The sequence below is a fragment of the Passer domesticus genome, chromosome 32 (genome assembly GCF_036417665.1).
Source record: "Passer domesticus isolate bPasDom1 chromosome 32, bPasDom1.hap1, whole genome shotgun sequence".
NCBI lineage: Eukaryota > Metazoa > Chordata > Aves > Passeriformes > Passeridae > Passer > Passer domesticus.
In genome coordinates, this window is record NC_087505.1 from 934,881 (window position 1) to 956,210 (window position 21,330).

General features: G+C 61.6%; 5 protein-coding genes across 6 annotated transcripts; 1 reads left to right on the forward strand and 4 right to left on the reverse strand.

The window, feature by feature from the left end:
• Positions 1-263: 263 nt before the first annotated feature.
• Positions 264-10,110, reverse strand: PRPF3 (pre-mRNA processing factor 3). 2 transcript variants are annotated; one of them, XM_064401310.1, is made up of 16 exons: positions 10,017-10,110; positions 8,528-8,683; positions 7,443-7,573; positions 4,562-4,708; positions 4,374-4,457; positions 4,048-4,268; positions 3,454-3,760; positions 2,678-2,844; positions 2,176-2,258; positions 1,913-2,056; positions 1,628-1,727; positions 1,412-1,525; positions 1,183-1,301; positions 827-910; positions 656-717; positions 264-500 (listed from the first exon to the last, which is right to left on the reverse strand). In XM_064401310.1, the coding sequence occupies exons 2-16, from the start codon at positions 8,670-8,672 to the stop codon at positions 354-356; spliced, it is 2,055 nt and encodes a 684-aa protein (XP_064257380.1). In that variant the 5' UTR covers positions 8,673-8,683; positions 10,017-10,110; the 3' UTR covers positions 264-353. The 2 variants fall into 2 exon arrangements, with proteins under 2 accessions (XP_064257380.1, XP_064257381.1); XM_064401311.1 differs by having other exon boundaries at positions 9,974-10,074.
• A 105-nt stretch (positions 10,111-10,215) lies between these two features.
• On the reverse strand, positions 10,216-11,061 carry MRPS21 (mitochondrial ribosomal protein S21). Its single transcript, XM_064401321.1, has 2 exons — positions 10,801-11,061; positions 10,216-10,433 (listed from the first exon to the last, which is right to left on the reverse strand). The coding sequence occupies exons 1-2, from the start codon at positions 10,881-10,883 to the stop codon at positions 10,253-10,255; spliced, it is 264 nt and encodes an 87-aa protein (XP_064257391.1). The 5' UTR covers positions 10,884-11,061; the 3' UTR covers positions 10,216-10,252.
• Positions 11,062-11,527: 466 nt separating this feature from the next.
• Positions 11,528-14,229, reverse strand: CIART (circadian associated repressor of transcription). Its single transcript, XM_064401349.1, has 6 exons — positions 14,214-14,229; positions 13,007-13,672; positions 12,334-12,620; positions 12,088-12,163; positions 11,924-12,002; positions 11,528-11,837 (listed from the first exon to the last, which is right to left on the reverse strand). Exons 1-6 carry the CDS (start codon positions 14,227-14,229, stop codon positions 11,585-11,587), a joined length of 1,377 nt encoding a protein of 458 aa, XP_064257419.1. The 3' UTR covers positions 11,528-11,584.
• Positions 14,225-17,387, forward strand: CA14 (carbonic anhydrase 14). Its single transcript, XM_064401317.1, has 11 exons — positions 14,225-14,380; positions 14,510-14,530; positions 15,115-15,294; positions 15,362-15,504; positions 15,951-16,046; positions 16,126-16,192; positions 16,264-16,421; positions 16,493-16,622; positions 16,704-16,724; positions 16,796-16,880; positions 16,981-17,387. Exons 1-11 carry the CDS (start codon positions 14,329-14,331, stop codon positions 17,060-17,062), a joined length of 1,035 nt encoding a protein of 344 aa, XP_064257387.1. The 5' UTR covers positions 14,225-14,328; the 3' UTR covers positions 17,063-17,387.
• Positions 17,325-19,654, reverse strand: APH1A (aph-1 homolog A, gamma-secretase subunit). The gene is made up of 7 exons (XM_064401318.1): positions 19,511-19,654; positions 19,135-19,293; positions 18,722-18,795; positions 18,516-18,638; positions 18,318-18,445; positions 17,969-18,092; positions 17,325-17,827 (listed from the first exon to the last, which is right to left on the reverse strand). The coding sequence occupies exons 1-7, from the start codon at positions 19,621-19,623 to the stop codon at positions 17,763-17,765; spliced, it is 786 nt and encodes a 261-aa protein (XP_064257388.1). The 5' UTR covers positions 19,624-19,654; the 3' UTR covers positions 17,325-17,762.
• Positions 19,655-21,330: the final 1,676 nt, after the last annotated feature.

The following is a 21,330-nucleotide window of genomic DNA, read 5'->3' on the forward strand; positions in this document are numbered from 1 at the left end:
ACGCTTCTGAGTCCAACCCCTGACCGATTCGCACAGAGCGCCCCTTCCAGTCGTTCCACGGACACAATCAGGGATGGGGATTCGAAGAAATTCCCCCATGTCCGGTCTGAACATGGCCGGAGTGCCCTGAGCACAGCTTGGAGAAGAGGGGAAGCGGCTCCTGCCCCCCTCACAGCTCCCTGTCCCTTCCCTCCACAAAGCCAAACACAGGGGCATCGCCATCCTTTACCTCCCTTTACCCAAAACCACGCTACGGCGATTTGTTTTAAAAAATATGTCTTTAATGGGGGTGCTGAGGAGAGCGGTGGGAGCTGTGCGGCTCAGGGGCGGCGGGGCAGGCGCGGCTCCGGGGCTCAGTCCGTGGACTCGAGCACGGACTCGCTGAGCGCCAGGTCCCAGTAGTGCTCGGCGCTGTGCTTCTTGAAGTGCTCCCGCGCCATGTTCTCCGTGGGACACTGCTTGAACTTCATCTCGCCGAAGCTGCGATCCTTCGCCGTGCCCTGCCGGGAGACAGGGGGTGACGTGCCGCCCCAATTCCCGCCCGGCCTCAGGGCGTGTGGGGAACACGGCGATACGTGGTTTTGCCAGGTTACAGCTCGAGGAAGAGCTGGATCCCACCTCAGCACCATGCTGGCGTGGAACCGCCACGACTCACCTCCCAAACCAGAGAGCATTTGTTTGTTTTCTTCACGGACTCCTCGTCAGACTCATCATCATCTGGAAAAACCATGCCAACAAAGCTCATTTATGGAAAAACCCCGCCAATAAAGCTCATTTAGCCCCGGAGGTGGAGCCGGACTCCCCCTTCTCACACCTTCTCACTCACCCTCGCCCTTTGTGTTTGACGTCTGCTCGTCCCACTTTATTCGATGCAGCATAAGACGTTTGAATTTCTTCTGTGCTTTCGGGCCTGTGGAAGAATCAAGACTCAAGGTTCACAGAAAATCTCTTAACCTGCAGCTGGCAGAGGTTCCCTTCCTCATGGAATGAGGGTTTTCTGACTGGATTACTGCGCTCTGCGGTCACTGCTAACCCCGTTAACGATGTAATTAAAGGAGTTTCTAATTGCCTCCTCACTTCCTTGTCCTTCCCTAACCCTGTCACCAATTTCCACAGCAATTCCTGCTGGAGGCAAGCTCCGGAATGCTCTGTGGTGACCCAAGCCTGCCTAGAAGGCCTCACCTCCTTCTACCACCACCACATTGACATCTTTGTGCAGAACCACCACTCCCGTGAGGTACAGTTGCCCAGCATTCGCTTCAATTTTGAATTTTTTTGCTGGATTGCTCAAGTTTCGGACCCTAAGGATAAGATGAAAAAAAAAAAAAAAAATCAAATATTTGTGGAAAACCAAAACTGAGAGGTCCCTCTGCCCCAAGCTCACCTGTGAGCTCTCTCTGAGCTCACTCACCTGTACACAGCTATGTGAACTCCCTGGGAAACATCTTCCTTGAGCTTTTTCACCTTCTTGGCTTTCCTCTGCTCCGCCGTGAGCTTCCTTGCTGCATTTGCTTCCTCGTGAGCCCTGGGAACAAACAGCACTGAAAAGACCAGTCCTAAACAAAACACCAGCACTGAATCTACCCAAAAAATGCCCCAAAATGTCACAGTACAAGGTGCCACCTACTTCTGTCTCTTGGCCATCTGTGCTCGGACGTGAGCTTCCACCTTCGTTGGGTCCTGGACAGCTTCCGTGCCCAGCACCCGCATCAGGTTGGAAATCCTCACTGCAAGGGAATGGAAGAGGTGCTGGGAGGGCTCCTGGTGGACATGGCAACAGCTTTTTCCCACCAGGATATTTGCACACACAAAAACCTGTGTGGATTTCAGATCCGTGCAATCCCTCCAAGGCTGTGCTGCTGTCAGCATTCCCAACACACCCATTCCTGCCCAGGGCCTGGCTGTCACTCACCTTTGGGCTCTGGTGGTGGCATCAGGCCCAGCCTGACCTTCTCCTGCAGCTCCTTCTGGGCTTCTCGCCGTGTCTGGCGCCGTAATTTCTTCTGCTCTTTCTTTGTTAAATACACACCCAGGGTCACCGGCGTGTCACTGTCCACTGGCAGGGAAAGGAGACCATCAGGAACGTGCCCTGGAGGACCCAGGGGGACACAGGCAGTGCCACAGGGAGGGGCTGGGGCTGCTGGAGCAGCCAAACCCCCCAAGCCAGGGCCATACCCGGGGGGTTGAGCTGGGCTGGGTGCTCCACCAGGTTGGTGATCCCAAAGTACTCGTCTTTCTTTGAGGTCGTGCCGCCTTTTCTAGAAAGGAGAGAGTTGGGCATCATGGCAGAATTCCCAGCACCAATTCCTGCACAAATCCCATGGGCTGAAGGAGACCCACAGTGGTGTTGATGTACAGGTGTCTCCCCCCATGTTGGGGTTCAGAGGCAGGGCCCCACATCCATTGTGAACACAACCTGTGCAGAACGCTCGTGCTCGGAAATAAAACCAAACTTCCCCAATTTTGGGTTAAAATATCCCCCCACTCCACAGTAGCTGCCTACTACAGCCCCAGAGAAACTTTGGGAGCAAACCCAGTGCCTGGATCTTGGAGATGAGAGCTGGAATTCGATGCTCAAGCACGAACATCTGGCCTGATTTCCCACGTGCTTCCCAGAGCACCTTGAAGCTCCTGAATTCCTGCTGTGGCAGAACCATCAACACCTGGAAATACTCACAGATCCAGGCCATTGGGGATGATGTAGGAGTCCCACCACTCAATCTCTGGGATCTCCCCCTCCTTCAGCTCCTTCTTTGGGGTGATCAGAGCCAACTTGGTGGAAGTGTGAATCCCAGTTTTCCTGGCAGCCTGGGAGATCTCTGCCTGCAGCTTTTCTAGCTGAGCCTGAGAAGGAAAATGGAACAGAAAGGTCATTCCAAAGCAGCAGAACCTCTGTGAAGAGCTGGACACAAATCACCTGCTGATTTATCTGGGTTCTCAAACAATCTGAAGCAGACTGCAAGAGAAACCACACAGCGTGTGATGGCAAGGGGAAGCTCCCAAGCCTGCCAAAACTCTGCTCTTGTTCCTGAGCCTTTCAGGACCATGAACATTCCCAAAGAAACATCTCCCTCGAGGGACTGTATCCCTGGACTTTTTCTCTCCCCTTCTCCCCAAGAACTTGGAGCATTTTAACAAGATTCCTTTAAATCTCCACTTCTGAGTTGATCACTCAGCCAGAAAGAGATCTGTTCTCTTGGGAACTTTCAATGTTTTGTCAAAAAAAGATTTTACCTTTCCACAGGTGAACACAGTGGTGTGAAAACCCTTTACACACACGGGTGCTAACTTGGGCACACGCCATCCCAACAAAAATGAGGTTTTTAATAAAAAGTTTCAGGTGATTTCACTGGAAAACTTCTAAATCAAAGCCACCCCAGGTCCCTTCCCAGCCTAGGAGAGGAGAATCCCCTCCTACCCATGCCCTCATCAGCAGGACAAGACCTCTGATACCTTTGTTCTCAACCTTTGAGCAATTTTCTCAAATTTGCCTTTTTCATGGAACTTAAAGGTGCGTTTCTGCCGCTGGGCCGGGGTTATGGAGACCCGGGGGTCAAAGTAGGTGTTTGACTCCATGTCTTCTGAGGGCTTTTCCTTGAGCTGCTGCTTGAACTGCTCTCTTTTCACAGCCCTGATGTTGGCCTTCAGGGTGGGCATGCGGTGGGTGAGCTCGATCTCCTTCCCGCTGGCATCCACCGTCCGGCCCTGCTCATCCAGGATCAGAGGTGTTGGCTTGGTCTGATCCTTCAGCTCCACCTTCCTGGGGGGCAGGACAAGATATGTTCCATTCAAATATGAATACAGCACGAAATCAAAAGAAATTTGAGCTTATTTCCATGGTTTTCATATTTTTACAGCTCATCTGTACTGCCAGAAGCGACTCCAACCTCATGTGCACAATTAGGGAATCTCAGCCAAGGAAGGAGGACTCTCCATTTAATTTTTGATATAAAATTTGTTCCTTCAGCAGCAGTTAAAGCCACTGCTGGGGAACAGCAGCACTTTGGCCAGCCCCTGCCTGGCACTGGGGTTCACCCCGGTACTCACGGCGGCGCGATGCCCATGGCGTGCAGGTTGGCCAGCCCCACCATGTTGGCATTGCCAATGAGCCCTGGTTTCAGGGCCAGCTGGGCCTGGATCCGGGCCTGCAGCTCTGCAGCCTTCCTGGCCTTCTCGATGGCATCGTTCATGAAGGTGGCTGCCTGCGAGGGCTGGATCGTGTTGCCGATGGGGAGCCGCTCCGATTGGGACGAAGAAGAAATTTTGGGCTGTTGACAGAGAAGGAAGTTTTGCTCCATGCCCCTTCCAGCAGACACAGACCAATATATGACAGCTGAAACAGGGGTCAGGGTTGTGTGGGATTTGCCTGTTACCTGTGGTGTTGGAGGACTGATGAAACTCAGCTGCTTTTTCCTCTCTTCAATCTGCCGGGTGGCTGCCTCCATCATTTGTTTGATCTGTGGGAAAGCAGACAGTGACTTTTCCTTTCCCATTGGGATATGACTGCTCTGTTTGGGATACAAGTTAGGATAAACCCTATACACAGCCCAGCTAGACTGACCTGGAGCTTAGTCAGCATCCCTGGGCTCTCCGATGGTGGGCCTGGAATGACTTCAGGCTCATCCTCAACCTCCTCAAACCGTGGGATGCGCCGTTTCTTGACACCAGAAGATTCCTTGGACACCTCAGAGTCATCACCAAACACATCCTAATGTAAGGAAACAGCAGAAAGCTGTGGTTAGAACTGAGTGCTCTCTCCCAGACCAGGATTTGAGATGAGAAACCACCAGCATGTCTCAGCTCCGGCTCCGTAACGCAGAATTCCAGGGTGGCACGTGCAGGCTGAGCCCACACCCAGCCTGGGCCCTGCTCCCCCACCAGAGAAACACCAATGAAGTCCATGCAAGAGGAGACATCACAGGGATGAGCCTGCCTAACAGCACCACTGCTCCCTTGGCTGCTCAGAGAGGGGGACTGGCACTGAGGAGATGTGAGGTGTCAGCGACATGGAAAGACAGAAAAAGCCTGCCAGAGCTGATCTGACTGGGATAAAAACATTTCCACGTCTTCCACCAGCTTGAGAGGGTTTGGTGAAGGAATCTGTGCTGTCCTACCAAAAGGAGGATGTGGCCCTGCACCCAGGGAGTGTTGGGACAGCTGCAGCATTCCCTCACACTCCAGAGAGGCACAGCTCAGAGAGCACACGGAGCAATGGCCCTGCTGATGGGCTTTCAGCAGCCTCAGGTCACCAAACAAAAGGCACGTTTCCCACAGAGCTCTGCTCAGGCCCAGCCCAGCAGCTGTGGATTCCATCATCAGTGCCTGGTTTGTGTGTGAAACCTGGATGTGTCCGTGCCATGGGTTACTGTAGTGTGTGTGTCAAGGTGTTATTTGAAAAGAAAATATACACACCGGTTGGGAGCGTTAGTTGCAATCCCTTCTTCACTACAACGGTTCATATCCTACAAGGACACTTCCTCAGCCACACAGGTACTTCTTGGAAAACCTACAAGTTCAAGAGAAAGGACTTGCCCATAGTATAAAGTGTGGAAACTTTACTTTTTTCAGTTCCTGACCTTCCCAAGCCATGACCTACCCCAGAGTGAACCGAGGAGCGGCAAGCGGCCCTGGGAACCATCACTGCCCGACGCTCTGGGGTCTGCAGGGGCCAGGAGAAATCCCTCTCCACAGCCTGTGCTGGGGCAGGGCCAGTCAGTCTGCAAGTGCTGCCATGGCCTGACCACCTCGGAGATGTCTGTGTCCCTGCAGGGTCCACACAGACCCAGAGCAAGATGGACGAGTTCCAAGAAATGGGATTCCAGAGAGAAGAGCGAGGATTTGGCAGAGGAACACCTCTCTCCATGCCAGGAGCCAAGAGAAGGAGGATCAGTTTCTGCTGTTGCTGCCTAACCCAACTTCTGGCTCAGCCAGGAACACCAGCAGTGCTCAGGCCAGACACCCCTGTGGCTTCACTGGGGAAGGGTGCCCTGCTGCAGCCCCAGCCCTGCTGCTGCTACCACCACCTGATCCCTCTGCCAGTGAGAGATTTCTCTGCCATCACCAGATCCCTCTGCCAGTGAGAGATCCCTGCTGCCACCACCTGATCCCTCTGCCAGTGAGAGATTTCTCTGCCATCACCAGATCCCTCTGCCAGTGAGAGATTTCTCTGCCATCACAGATCCCTCTGCCAGTGAGAGATCCCTGCTGCCACCACCTGATCCCTCTGCCAGTGAGAGATTTCTCTGCCATCACCAGATCCCTCTGTCAGTGAGAGATTTCTCTGCCATCACCAGATCCCTCTGCCAGTGAGAGATTTCTCTGCCATCACAGATCCCTCTGCCAGTGAGAGATTTCTCTGCCATCACAGATCCCTCTGCCAGTGAGAGATTTCTCTGCCATCACCAGATCCCTCTGCCAGTGAGAGATCCCTGCTGCCATCACCAGATCCCTCTGCCAGCACCTGCTCTCCCCAGCAGGCTGTCACCACCTCCTGCCATCATCAAGTGGTGGCACTGCCAACGTCCCCACCTCTGCCAGGCCCACGGGAGCACTTGGACCTGCAGCCCTACACAACCCTCACACTCCCACAGCCCCAGGGACCAGCTCAGCACCCGCTGCCATGGAGGGAAGAAAAGAAGCTCCTAGAGGAAAATGAGGAGTGGAGGAAGCTTGTCCCAGCACTCCCAAAGAGATCCAGATCCTGGACAGGACTGCTCTGGCTCACTGAGGTTCAGTGCTGACTCCAAGTGCTGGGAAAACCCAGACTGCCTTAAAATAGGAACCTCAGAAGAGTGAAAGGAACATCACTGTAAGAAGGAAAGGTCCTGTCAGACTTGGCAGAGTGATGGCAAAATGGAATTCTACAAGATGGTGAGAAAAGTCCTCAAGAGAAGAAAGGAAGTGAAAACAGCTTTGGATGCACAAGCCTTCCACCATGCCAGGCAAGGAAGAAACACCAGAACAATGGAATCCCAGCTGGAATCAATCCTGTGCTAGGACAGGAGTTGCCAAAAACCACCTATTGTTGATTCTGGGTGGAGAAAGAGAATGAAAACCCCCCAGATCATCCACCACAGAGCCCCAGGTGCTGCGTCAGGGCACGGGGAGCGACGGGACGTCACTGGGAGCAGCTCTCCCAGGCTCCAAATAAAGACACAAGCACAAGGAGCACGGAGAAGAAGGGAGATGGATCCCCATGGATTCATCCAGCAGCCTAACAGAAAGCCAAAGCCAGGCTTCCACCTTGGCTTTGGGAAAGAGAACCTCAAGGTAAAGGCTCCCACACTTCATCATGGAGAGGAGTCGTTTCTCTTGAACCTTCTGAGCTGTACCTCTCTGGAAGAGGAGAGTGTGCCAGAGCACCAGTGCTGCCTCCAGGCCACCCAACCATAGGAAAAAGCCAACCAATAATCAATAATTAGCAATCAATAATCAATAATCACCTTGAGCTCTCGCTTCCGGTTCCGGTCACTGTTGGATTTGGAGTGCCGGGAGCTTCGTCCTTCCTCCACTGCCTCAAAGAGCTTGTCTACAAATCTCAGGGTGGAGTCGTCCAGGAAGGGTTTAAGGTGGTCTGAAAAAGAGGAAAAGCCCATCAGTGCAGAATTCTGAGCTCCAGGTGAGCAGGAGGATGGAGAACACACAGAGAGATTCCTTGGAGAGAGGAAAGAACCCACAGAGATTCCAGGGAGAGAACACACAGAGATTCCTTGGAGGGAACACAGAGAGATTCCTTGGAGGGAACCCACAGGGATTCCTTGGAGAAAGAACCTACAGAGATTCCTTGGAAGATGTAAACCACTTAAATTTAAGTGTGATTCAAGTCTACAAACTGCAAGTCTAAAAACTTCAGATGTGATTCAATTTAAGTGTGATTCAAGTCTACAAACACAGGGAGGCCTGGAAGCCTCTGGGATCTGTGGATCATCTTGTCAGGATTAAGGGAGGAGCAAAGCAGGGCTGTAATGGGCAAAAAAGCATACTAGAAAAATTACCTTTTACAGTTTCTTGAATAAGGAATTAATTTTTACTTATCAGACTTTTTAAGACTTCCCAAGGCCTCCAGCTGAGTCTGCTCTGACAGATTTCCCCTGCTCACCTCAGGGAGGCTGACAGAACCCCCCTGTGCCCCTGCCCCAACACCCTGGCCAGGTTTGGGCTCTTTTCCATTACCATTTCCAGTTCCTTGAATAAGGAATTAACTTTTACTTGCATTTTTAACACTTCCCAATCCCTCCAGCTGAGTCTGCTCTGACGGATTTCCCCTCCTCACCTCAGGGAAGCTGACAGAACCCCCCTGTACCCCTGCCCCAACACCCTGGCCAGGTTTGGGGCTCTTTTCCATTACCATTTCCACTTCCTTGAATGAGGAATTAACTTTTACTTTTACTCCCAAGGCCTCCAGCTGAGTCCGCTCTGACGGATTTCCCCTGCTCACCTCAGGGAGGCTGACAGAACCCCCCTGTGCCCCTGCCCCAACACCCTGGCCAGGTCTGGAGCCGTTTCCCAAGCCCAGCTGTGGACATACCAGCTGCTTTTTTCTTGTCCATGCCCTTGCCCACGCAGTTGAGTGCTGCAGTGACCACGGTGGGCTCGGAGAAGCCCAGCACTCGCTTCACCGTCTTCTCGATCCATGGCTTCAGCTCGTCCAGCTCGCGCTTGGACAGCGACATCTCTGCTCCTGCTGCAGGGAGAAACAGCAAACAGGGCCCTGCCCCTCATCACCTGGCACAAATGAGCTCTCTGAGAGGAGTTTTTGGAGAAATGAGTCGCGTTTGAGGTAGCTCTGCTGCTGCAGGTGGTGTTTGGAGTGGAAAAGTTTTAATAAAAGGCAAAATAGCAAAGCTCTTTATAGAGAAAACTCCAGCTAGGGGCAAGAGGCTCTTAGTAAAGCACCCCACAAAAGCAATTAGTTCCTTTATCTTCTTTTTCTAATTAATTGATTAGACAAGACCTTTTGGCAATTAGTTCCTTTGTTCTCTTCTTTTTATAATGAATTCTTAGACAAGACCTTTTGCCTTCTGTCCTCAAGTTTGAGGTGAAGTCCCTAAAGTCTTATGAAGTGTCCTTTTACCTAATAGAAAAAAAGAAACTTTGGGGCTTTTTCCCCTTTTTTAAGAGATAAAGGATAATTTAGTCACTTCATCAACGGGGGGGAGGCATTCCTACAATCAGCTCCGTGGGTGGGAGAAGACCCAGGGGTCAGTTATCCATCCTGGGAATGGGCTCCTGGGGTCAGTTGTCCCTCCTGGGAATGGGCTCCTGGGGTCAGCCCTGACACACAGCCCCTGGTTTCAGGTCCACGAGCAGCTCCAGGAGGTGAGTGCTGCTTCCTGCAGGGCCTGGGCTCCCTCCAGAGCCTGGAAACCTCTGCAGGTCCTGCTTTTCCTGGCAGCTTCCTTAGACACAGGTTCAAACAGAGCCCAAACCCGGGTCCTGGCGCTTCCCCCCGCGAGTTCTGAGCCTGCAGAGGCTGAGGACAAGCAGAGCTAAACAATCACAGCCCCGACGCACCAACAGCCCTGAGAACGTCCGTAATAATTAACAACAAACCACAAAACTCGTGTAATTGGAGCCGCTTCAGCCTCCACACGAGCTGAGCTCCTGCGGCTTCGCTTCCCGGCGGATCCGGTGTGGCACCGGGAGCAGAGCACAGCCACCGGGGAGGACACAACCCCCGGCACCGACATCACACCACGGAACGGGGCCGAGCACGCCGGGGCCCCGCCGCCCGGCTCGGCCTCACCCGGACGGACAGACGGACGGAGCGCGGTGCCGCGGAGACACCGAGCTCCCGCCGAGCCCGCGGCGCGCAGGGCCCGGCCTGCCCCGCTGCCGCGGAGCTCCGCCCGCGGCGCGGCCCGGCCCTGCCCCCTCAGCGCGGCGCGCCGGGCGAGCGGCTCCGCGCGGCCCGGGCCCGCCGCCACCTCCGCCAGCGCCTCCCTCCCTCCTCCTCGGCAGCCCGCCCGCTCACCCCCGCTCCCTCCAGGCGCTCCGAGCCCCCCGGTTCTCCTCACCGGCGCCGTTCCCTCACGCCGCTCCCGGCGGCCCCTGACGGTGACGGCGCGTCGGGGCGGAAGCGGAAACGGGCGCGCGGCGCGTGCGCGGCGGCGCCGGGCAGGGCGGGGCCACGGGGGGGCGCGCGCGCTCAGCCCCGCCCACCCGCCACGCCCCCCTCCCCTCACGCCCTCATTAACCAAAGTCAATTAACGCAGATCGGAGCCAGAGCGATTTTATTGCCGCGGGTCCGCGCTCAGCAGCCCGGCCACGGGTCCTGGCGGGCGCTCCTGGCCAGGAAGGCGATCCTGCGCGCCATCTCGGCGCAGTACACGCGGCGGCACGCCTCGAACGCCCGCCGCCGCCGCGCCCGGCTCGGCTTCTCGTAGTAGCGGGAGCGCCGCACCGCCTCGGCCACGCCGTCCTGCGCCAGGATCCTGCGGGAGGGCACGGAGAGAGCGCTGCCAGCCAGGGGACGGGCGGGGAGCGAGGAGCAGACAGCCCTGGCACGGCTCGGTCCCCCGGGCTCGGCCCCCGGCCGGGCCCTCGGCTCGTTCTCCCCGCCGTCCATCCACGAGGAGAGCGAGGAGGGGAAGGAAGGCGCCGAGCTCCGTTCAGGGTGGGATTTAGCAAGGTGTGCGAGCATTCCCCCGCTTCCCGAGGAATATTCCTTTATTCCGCCCCGCTCACGCCCGGCCCGAGCGGGCTCGGAGCTCCGCAGGAAAGCCCGGCCCGACCCTCCCGTCACCTTCGGCTCGGGAAATCCCGGTGCAGTGAAGGAGTCGGGGCCGCCGCGGGGCTCACCTGTTCAGGACGCCGTAGGCCGCCTCCACGTTCCCGTTGTGCACCATCACCGTGCGGCCCACGAAGCGCAGGTGGTTGGCCATGGCTGCGGCACCGGGCAGCCCGGCCCTCCTCCCCGGGACCCACCGGGTCGCTCCCGCCCCGCTCCCGGTGACACGGAGAGCCCGAAGGGAGAGCGGCAGGGACCCCCCGCTCCCGCTAGGATCCCGGTCCCGATCCCGGTCCCGCTCCTCTCCCCGACTGACCCCGGTGAAGCCGCGCCCGCACCGGAGGTGGCGGAACTTCCGCTGGGAGGGATTTCCGCCGCTACCGGGATTTCCGCCACTACCGGGATTTCCGGCACCGGAGGCACCCGGCGTCCCGCAGCGGAGGGGACCCCGAGGGCGGCTCTGAGCCCCCCCGGGACAGGAGCGCTCCCCAATCCGCCCCACCGAGGCACAGACCACACGACACCGGCTGGCCCCGGCCGCTCCCGCGGCGTTTATTGCTCCCAGCAGGGCCGGCTCCGGGCGCTCCCCGCTCGGGGGGCCCGCACCCGCCGTTCTGGGGGGCCGCGCTGCCCTGCACCGCCGGGGGAAGGCACAGGCCCGGGAGGAAGGCTCCGCTCCGGCCAAGGCACGCGGCCGCCCCGGGCTTGGGGCTCCTGGGGGGGTTCGGGACCCCCCCGGTCAGTCCCGCCCGCCCGCGGGTCTCACTGACCACCGGTAAAAAAAAACAAACAAAAAAATAAAAGGCAAAACCGAGAAATGCAGATGAAATCTCCCCCCCCGAGCCGGGGGGGGTGTCACACGTCCGGCGCCGGGGGGGACTCGGGGGGCCCGGGCTGGCACGGCGGGGACCCCCGCTGCTGCAGCGAGCCCAGGGGGACATCCCCGGGCAGGCGGCGGCACCGGGGAGCCCCGGGGGGACCGGCGGGGGGGCGGCGGCGCGGGGCGGCCGCGGGGGGAGCCGGCTCCAGCGCGGGTTTGGGGGCGACGTGCGGGAACCAGAGGCGCAGCATGGCCTCGACCTGCAGCAGCGTCCCCAGGTAGCGAGCGCTGCGGGGACACAGAGCTGCTGTCACCGCCCGCGCAGCGGGGACACCCCCGTGCCCGCCCCCCCGGGGGTGGCCGGGGACGCTCACCCCATTTCGGGCTTCTGCAGGACGCCGATGATCCGCTGGAGCCGGTCCATGGCCACGCTCTGCTGGAAGCTGCTCAGCCCTGCGGAGGCGCGAAATTGGGGGAGTTCTCCCCAAAACAAAGAGGTGCTTGGGGTGGGGGGGTAGAGGGTGTGGGGGGCACCCACCTCTGTCGTAGCGGCCCCGGCGCAGCCCCTCCAGCAGCTCCGCCAGCGGCCGGATGAAGCCCCGGAGCTCCCGGCACTGCCAGCAAAGGGAGCAGGAGTGACTGAGCTGCAGCCACGCTGGGGAGGGGGTCTGGGCCCCCCCTCCCACCCATTCCAGGTGGGGAAACTGAGGCACGCCCCGCTCTTTTTTAGTCGACCAAGCCCTCTCCCCACCTCCTCCTCGGGGGTTTTGTGCCCGAAGCTCACCTTTTGGGCGAAGAGGCGATCTCCATCGCTGGGAGGGGCATCGCCCCCCTCCCCTTTCCGCGGGCGCTTCCCCCCCGGCGAGTCGGGGGCTGCCCGCTCCAGCCCCCCCGGGCGCTTGCGGCTGCGCTCGGCTTTGGGGGGGCTCCGGGGGGAGCCGCCGGCCTCGGCCCCGCTGTCAGAGGCGGGGGAGCCGCAGGAGCAGGCGCGGGCGGGGGGCTCCATGGTGGCCCCCCCAGGGGAGCCTCTGGCTGCGCTCAGCTCCAGCGGGGTCACCCAGCCCGGGCTGCCTGGGGGAGCGAGAGAGGGAGAGAAACGCCGCGGGAAATCGGACAAAAATGGAAGACAACGAACTGTGTCATCCCCACAGCCCCCCCCCCCCCAGTGCTGCCTCGCGGGGGGGAGCAGGTTTGGGGTCTCCTGAGACAGAGGAGGGGGTGCGGGGACCCACCTGGCAGTGGGACCCTTCACCCAGAACCATTCCCAGCCCCAGGACATGCCCGGTGCCAGAAGACCCCCAGCCCCAGGACAGACCCCACTCCCCCCAAAACAGCGACCCCCAGGACCCCCCAGCAGCTCCCCCCCTCCATCACTGCCGCCCCCTCCCCAGGACTGCCATCCCCCGGTGCTGGGACCCCCGGGGCCTCCCCCCAGCCCCGGTGCCCCCGCATCCCACCTGCCCGCGGCTGCACCTGCGCTGCTGCCGGTGTCCCGGTGCCGGTGCCGCCGCTCCCGTCCGTGACCCGGTGCCGGTATCGGTGTCCCGGTGCCGGTGTCGCTGTGCCGGTATCAGTGACCCGGTGCCGGTGTCGGTGTCCCGGTGCCGGTATCGCTGTGCCGGTGCCGCTGTCCCGTTTCCCGAGCCGGTGCCGCTGTTCCGGTGTCCCGGTGCCGGTACCGCTGTGCCGGTATCGGTGTCCCGGTGCCGCTGTCCCGGTGCCGGTGCCCCGTTTCCCGTGCCGCTGTCCCGGTGCCGGTACCGCTGTGCCGGTATCGCTGTCCCGGTGCCGGTGCCCCGTTCCCGTGCCGCTGTTCCGGTGTCCCGGTGCCGGTACCGCTGTCCCGGTGCCGCTGTTCCGGTGTCCCGGTCTCCGTGTCCCCGGTGCCGCTCCCGCCCCGCCCGCGGCGGCCCCACGCGGACACGTGCGCGGCCGCACGTGCCTCGGCCCGGGCCCCGCCCCGCCCCGCTCCCATTGGTGGCTGAGCGCCGGGAGGCCCCGCCCCTTCTCTCCCGTTGGCTCGCTGCCGCCGCCCGGCGCTGATTGGCCGGAGGGCGGGGCTCTGGCCACGCCCCCCTGCGCGGCGATTCGGGGCACGCGGCGCCGGGCTCCGCCCCCGCGCGCTCAGCCAATGGGCGGCGAGCCCGGCGGCGCCGCTCGGCCAATGGGCGTGGCGGACCCGCCCCCTTCCGTTACATAACCGGGGCGGGGCGGCGCGTGGGCCCCCACGTGGGGGCGGGGGCCCCGTGTGACGTCACGCTGGCCCGCAGGGGAACGCCCTCGAGGCGGGGCTCCACAGAGAGGGGCGGGGTTTTCGGAGAGGGGCGGGGCCGCGGAGCGCGGGCGGGGCCTGCCCGGGGCTCCCCCGAGCGCCCCCAAACCCCCCTCAATGTTCCCCCCAAAATCCCTCCCACGGCCACAGCCCCCAGCCCGGCCCTCCCCACAGGAGGCTCAGGGTGACCCCAAGACCCCTCCCCACCACCCCTCCACAAGGCCCAGGGCCCCCAAAACCCCAGAGACCCCCAGAGCCCCACAAACCCCAGTCCTACAAACCCTTCACCCCACAAACCCCAATCCTACAAACCCCTCACCCTCAAACCCCAGTCCTACAGACCCCTCACCCCACAATCCAGCGCTCGCAGCCCCTTCCCCGCCCTCCCTCACCCCACACTCCGGGCATGGCCCCTCCAGCCCTCCCCGTGCCCCCGGGGGGGGCCCGTCCCCCCGGGTGGGTATTTAGGGCCGGGCCGGTGGCACCCGGCCCCCCCTGCCCCCCGCCATGCTGAGCGTGCTGCTGCTCCTGGGGGGCCTGGCCCCCGCCCTGCCCGCTGGTGAGTCCCCCCGGGTGCCCCCGGCAGACCCCGCTCTGGGCTGCACCCCCAGCCCCCCTCAGGTGCCCCCGTGTGGGGCCGGGGGGCTCAGCCGAGCCCCCACCCCAATATCTCCGCTCTCCCCAGCAGGTCCCCACTGGACGTACGAGGGTGAGTGGGGCCCCACGCAGGGACCCCCCCCATTTATCCCACCCCCCAAACCTCCTCCCATACCCCCTGAGCTCAGGGGGTCTCCCCAGAAGGCGGGGAGGTGGGTGGGTGACACCCCCCCTAATGCGGGTCCCCCAAATGGGAGGGAGATGGGCAGAGCTGGGCCCCCCCAAACATCTGGGTCCCCCAAAATGGGCACCCACCTTACGACAGGGGGGGTGAGCGGGTGCAGCCCCCCATTTCCCCTCCTGCCCCCCCCTTTGCCCCCCTGGCTCCAATGGTCCCTTTGTGCTCCTTTACATAAGGCTCCTGCTGCCAAATCCAATTAGGATCCGGCCTTGGCCAAATCCCGCTAAGCCCCATCCCGCCGGGCCCAGGGGGGACCCATGGGTGCCCCCCCGGCCCCGCGGGCTCGCCTTTGTCCCCGCTCTCCCGCCTGGAAAAAAATGTCCCCAGCAGATTAACGAGGCCCTTGGGAATGTCACCCGTGTCCCGCTCTGGGGGGGCACCGAGGGCGCTTCGGGTCACGGGGGCTCAAGCTGGGTGAAGGTGGGGGGGTCCCACGGGGGTCTGGTGCCCCCCAGGTCCCCACGGGCAGCAGCACTGGCACGAGGGGCACCCGGAGTGCGGGGGCCGGGCGCAGTCGCCCATCGACATCGCGACAGCGCGGGCACAGCCGGACCCGTCCCTGCCGCCGCTGCGGCCCGAGGGCTACGAGCGCCCCGAGAGCCCCGAGCTGAGCCTCGCCAACAACGGCCACACCGGTGAGCGCCGGGGCGAGCACCGGGCGGCCCCCGGTGCCCCAGCCCCGCTGAGCCCGTTGTTCCGCAGCCGTGCTGGCGCTGCCGCCGTCCCTGCGGCTCCGGGGGCTGCCCCGCGCCTTCGCCGCCCTCCAGCTCCACTTCCACTGGGGCCGGCCCGGGCACGCCGCCGGCGCCGAGCACCTGCTGGACGGGCACCGTGCCCCCGCCGAGGTACCGGGGACAGCTCCAAAAATGGGTCTGGGGGCGGGAAATGGGGTGGGAAGGGAGGTTTGGGGTCAGGAAATGGCACGGGAATTGTGTGGGAAGTGGTTGTGGGGAGAGGTGTCAGTGTGGGAACAGCATGGGGAGTGTGGGAAATGGGTTTGCAGTGAGGGAATTTGCTGCGGGGAATGGAAAAGGGGTCCTGGTGAGGGAAATGGGTCCGGGGATGTGAAATGAGTGCAGGGAGGGGATGGGGGCAGAAGAAAAGAGTGGGAAACGGGAACGGGAGCAGGGCTGGGCACTGCGGGAGCCGGGGCGGAGGTTGGGGTGGCAGGGTGGGGGGACTCAAGGGGTTGGGGGTGGCAGGGCAGGGGGCTCGGGGTGGCTCAGGGTGGCAGGGCGGGGGTCTCAGGGTGGCAGGGCGGGGGTCTCAGGGGGTCCCCGCCGTGCCGCAGATGCACGTGGTGCACTTTGACTCGGAGCGTTTCGCCGATGCCAGCGCGGCGCAGCAGCACCCGGGCGGGCTGGCCGTGCTCGGCGTCCTCCTGGAGGTGCGGACCCCACACCCACGCCCCCCACCCACCCACCCGCGCTTCCCCAGCCCCTCACTGACCCCTCCTCTTTCCCCAGGTGGGAGATGAACCCCACCCCGCCTATGACAACATCCTGAGGCATCTCGGCAGCATCCGCTACGCAGGTGAGGGGAGGGAGGGAGGGGGGGAACCCCAAATCCCCCTCCCAGCACGCCCCAAATTGCTCCCCCCACAGGGCAGAGCGTGGCCATCCCTTCCTTCAGCATCCGGGCCCTGCTGCCCGAGCGCCTGGAGCGCTACTACCGCTACAACGGCTCCCTGACCACCCCGCCCTGCCTCCAGAGCGTCCTCTGGACCCTCTTCCCGCAGCCCGTCCGCATCAGCCGCGCCCAGGTAGGACCCGCTCGGGGGGAGCCCCCCGGGAGCGGCGAACGCCCCCGCAGTGCTGCCCCTTCCCCTTGCAGCTGGAGCAGCTCCAGGGAAGCCTTTACTCCACGGAGGAGGGCGAGCAGGAGGAGCCCCAGCTGCTGGTGGACAATTTCCGAGCGCCGCAGGAGCTGAACCAGCGCGCGGTGCTCTCGTCCTTCCCCAGGGGTGAGCGGAGGGGCGGGAAGGGTCCCCCTGGGGCTCCTGGGGCACAAGGTGCTGGCCCTGACCCCGGCCTTTCCCTTGCAGAGCCAGAGGGATACTCCACAGGTAGGGCCAGGCCGGGAGGCTGGGCTGGGGGGTCACACCTGGACCCCCCTGACCCCCCCGGCCCCACACAGGTGAGGTCATCGCCATCATCTTCGGCGCTGTCGCCGGCTGCGTCGGCCTCTTCCTCGCCGTCCACTTTGGGGCCAAGAGGATGCGGTGAGACCCCCCCTCACAGCCCTCAGAGGGACCCCCGCGGCTGGGGGGGCCCCGAGCTCTGTGCAGAGACCCCCCCTCACGCTGGTTTCTGCCCTGGCAGCGCGAGGAGGGCGCAGGCACAGGACGTGGTGTTCAAGGCTTCCTCCCGCCGCTCGCCCATGGATGCTGGACACTCCCGCTGACCCGGGCTGGGCTGGGCTGACCCGGGCTGGGAGGGGCCGGGCTGGGCTGGGAGGGGCCGGCCCACATCGTCCCCCAGACCCCCACCCCACAGCCCCACTGCAAATAAAGCCTCTTCCCCCTCCTGGTGGTTCTTTGTGGGGTGGGCATTGCTGGATGCCCCGGGGCTGGATTCCATCACCCCCCAGAAACCTGGAGCAAGGTATAATGGGGGGAGCGACCCCTCTCCCTCCTCCCCTTCTCCCCAGCAGCCACAGTGTCTCGTGCTTTTACAAAAGGGTTTTACTTTTAATCAAAAAAATAATTTACCCCCCCCTCTGCACCTCCAACCCCCCCGGGAGCTGAACAGGGGTGAGAAGGGCACAGCATCCCAGCCCCGGTGCCCCCCACCCCCAGAGCATCAGTAGGGGCTGCACCAGGGACCCCCCCAGGGTGACAAACACGAGGAAATGGGGAGGGGTCCTGCCCTGAGTTCCCCCAGGGCACCCAGCCCACCCTGGCCTTCCCCAGAGCCTCAAACAGAGGGAAAGGTGTTAAAAGAATCTGGGAACAAAGGGAAGAGGGTGGTGGTCAGAGCCCAAAACCCCCTGGGACCACCAGTCAGACCCCAAAGGCCCCCAGGAACTGGGCAGACACAAACTCCCCTGCAGCAGCAGGGTGAAGGCAATGGCAGGAGTGTCTGGCTGTGGGGCCACGGCTCCCTCACCCCTCAGGAGGCACCTGCAGTGCTGAGTAGAGCATGGCCTGGCCCTCAGGCTCCTGCTTACCTGGGGGAAAAGGGGCATTTACAAAGGTGGGGGTTCGTGGAAGCCCCTGGGAACGCAGCCCCCATTCAACAAGACTCATCCACCCCCATCCCAGCAGCTCTGACCCCCCCAGCCCCCAAAAGTGGCACCCCAACCCCTTACAGGAGAGGCACTTGAGGACGTTTTGGAAGGAGCCACCAGCGGTGCTGAAGGCCCAGAGGCCAGTGCAGAGCGTGAGGATGAAGATGGGGCCCAGGCTGGCCTCGTACCACGGGTTCAGGAAGGTCTGGGGACGCAGAGAGGCTGGTCACACCTTCTGACCCCTCCTCGGGCAGCAAAAGGAGTGCCCAGCCCTGTAGAAACCCGGCTCAAATCCCTGCTGTGTGCCCCCAAATCTCCCATGTGGCCCCCAAATCCTTCACTGGCCTCCTCCCCAAAGGGCTGGGGGTGTAACTCACCCATGGCCCTAGGCAGGGAGCGGGTGGGGGTCCCTGTGCCCCCCAGGACTCACCAGCCCCGAGGTGAGCAGGTGGCTGCCCACCACCAGCCCCAGGCCCCCGGCGCGGCACCGCTCACAGGCGTCGAAGAAGATGATGCCCCAAAAAGTGTGGAGCAGGACCAGGGCCATGGTGAGGAAGGCTGCGGGGAGAGACACGGACCCTCAGAGCCTTCCTCGTCCTCCTCCTCCATGCCATGGTCTCAGCCTCACCAGAGGTGATGAAGTAGTACGGGGAGTCCCCGTGGATCCCGACGGTGCCCGGCCCCGCAGAGACTGCCAGGATGTTGGTGATGGAGAAGACGCCACTGATGGTGCCGAAGGAGAGCCCGGACACTGTGGGGGAGCCGGGGTCAGGGGGTCTCCGCAGCCCCGGGGGGCTCAGGGGAGCTGGATGCAGCACACTGGGCTCTGCTCACCGTAAGCCATCTGCCGCAGGGAGATCGGAGACCGCCCATCCTCGCTGAGGGCCGCCAGCCCTTCATCCGCCTTCCTGCCCCGCCAGAGAGACAGCGTGAGCCCCATGGCGGGGAGAGGGGAAGGGGAGAGGAGGCACTCGCTCCTTCCCGGGGTTTAACAGATTTTACACTTTTTGGGGTTGCTCTGGACATGGAGTCCCAACACCTGCCCTGGCTCCCCCATCCCCGGGAGTCCCAACACCTGCTCTGGCTCCCCCATCCCCGGGAGTCCCAACACCTGCCCTGGCTCCCCCATCCCCGGGAGCCCCAACACCTGCCCTGGCTCCCCCAACCCCGGGAGCCCCGACACCTGCCCTGGCTCCCCCATCCCCGGACACCCCGGCGGCCGGCACAGCTCCCGGGCGGGCTCTCACTTGAGCACTTTGAAGCAGGCGAACCGGCAGAGCTCCTGCAGCAGCACGGCGGCGGCGGCCCCGAGCGGCAGCAGCGCCGCGTCCTCCCGCCCGCCGAGCCGCACGGACACGCACCAGAGCAGCGAGGCGGCGAGCAGCGACAGCAGCCAGAAAAACGCCCTGCGGGCAAAGGGGACAGCGGGGTGGCACCGGCAGGCAGGGCAGCCCGGTAGCGCCGGGCCGGGAGCCTCGGCGCTGCTCCCTCACGCTCCGGAGCTGCCCCTCGCCTCAGGGCTCCTCACACCGCCCTCAGCCGCGCCCGGCCCGGAGCGCCCCCAAGGGCCTCTCAGACCCCCGCAAGGGCCTCCCAGGTTCCGCCGCGGCCGGCCCCGCTCACCCCGCCAGCAGCACGATGACGAGCAGCGGCTCCGCCGCCACCGTGAGCAGCAGGAGCGCGGCCGCGGGCCCGAGCGCGATGGCGGCGCAGCCCAGCGGCACGGCGGCGGCCATGGCGGCCGCCAGCAGCGCCCCCTGGCGGCCCGGAGGACCTGCCATGGGGGGGTAGGACCAGCGCGGGACAGGGGGACACGCGGGGACACCCGACACGGCCTGTGCCCAGCGCCACTGCGGGCTGGGTCACCCGCAGGGTCACCTGTGTGCGGGGTCACCTGTGTGCAGGGTCACCTGTCTGTAGGGTCACCTGCAGGGCCACCTGTGTGTAGGGTCACCTGTGAGCAGGGTCACCTGTGAGCAGGGTCTTGTCTTCCCTTCCCTTCCCTTCCCTTCCCTTCCCTTCCCTTCCCTTCCCTTCCCTTCCCTTCCCTTCCCTTCCCTTCCCTTCCCTTCCCTTCCCTTCCCTTCCCTTCCCTTCCCTTCCCTCCTCATTACTCTTTACATTTTTTCTCTATTCGAAGCCCCTCACATCTCCCATTCTGATTCTGCCCCCCACGCCGCTGCTGCTGTTTAGAGAGGAGCTGGGAAGAGCAGGAAAACTTTATTTAGACTAAAAAATTCCCCCAGCCAGCAAGAGGAGCCTGGATGGCTCCAAAGCCCCTCCCTCCAGCTCCCACCTCCTCTGGACTGACGGTGCCACAGGGAGCACTGCGCACTGAAAATGAACATTTTTCATCCATCTTCGTGCCTCCTGCAAGGAAAACTGCAGACAATGTCCCCTCCAGGCTCTTCCGCAGGAATCCTGCGAATGCCATCTCCTGGGCACGAGGCATTGTTCAGGGGCGAGTCGGAGTTACTGCCTGCGTTGGATTAATTCCCCTCCTTGTTTCGTTTCCGCCTATTAAAGCTGGGAAATGACACAGCACATCCGAGCACTGCTGCCTTCAGCTGCACCTTCCTCCTTGGGCTGAGCCCCCCGGCACAGCACCAGGCTCTGGGTGCCCAGAGCATCCCTGGGATGCAGCCCCTCAGCACAGCAAGAACCAGGAGCCTCCTTCTTCCTTCTTTTTTTCTCCTTTTCCTTCCTTTTTCCCTCTGGTTTGGTTCACATGTTGAGTTTTCCCTCGGGAAAGGTGTCCCTCCCTTGCTGCTGTGTTGGTGTGGCAGATTTTACCGTTGGATTTTGGCAAAAAAACCTTTTAATAATAAAAAAAAATAAAGACATAAAAGTAGAAATATAAAGCAAAATAGGGATTTGGGGGATAGGAAGCAAAGTTTTGGGATGGGAGATGGAAAAGCCCTTGGTCTGTCTCCTTTCTGTGGCTGCAATGGGTTTGCTCTGTGATGCCAGATGTGAAGAATCAGTAAGAAAAAAGGCAAAAAGAAGAAAAAAAAAAAAAACAAACAAAAAACCCCCAAAAAAACCCCAAAAAACCCAAAAAACAGAAGGAAAATAGAACAGTTTCCTTTTCCATCCTTTCCACAATTGGAGGTCTGCACCTGGGATGCAGGATGCTGCTGGGAAGTTCCAGCTGCTCACAGCCAGGGAACAGCAGCTGTTTCCCCCTTTGGCACCTTATGGCACGTTTTATCCAGGTCCCTTTTCCTTAGTGGATTCTCCAAGTTTTCCCAATTTTTCCAAGTCTTAAGCCACCACACCCAGCTCTGGAGTCATTCCCAGCACAATCCCACTCAATTCAGCTCCCACGCCAAGGGTTTGTCCATTCAGCCCCGTCCTCTCCTCTGATAAGCCATCACCATCCTCAGGGGCCTTCCTCGCCCCTTCCCTCCCCATTCCTTTAATCCCGGGATATTTTAACCCTT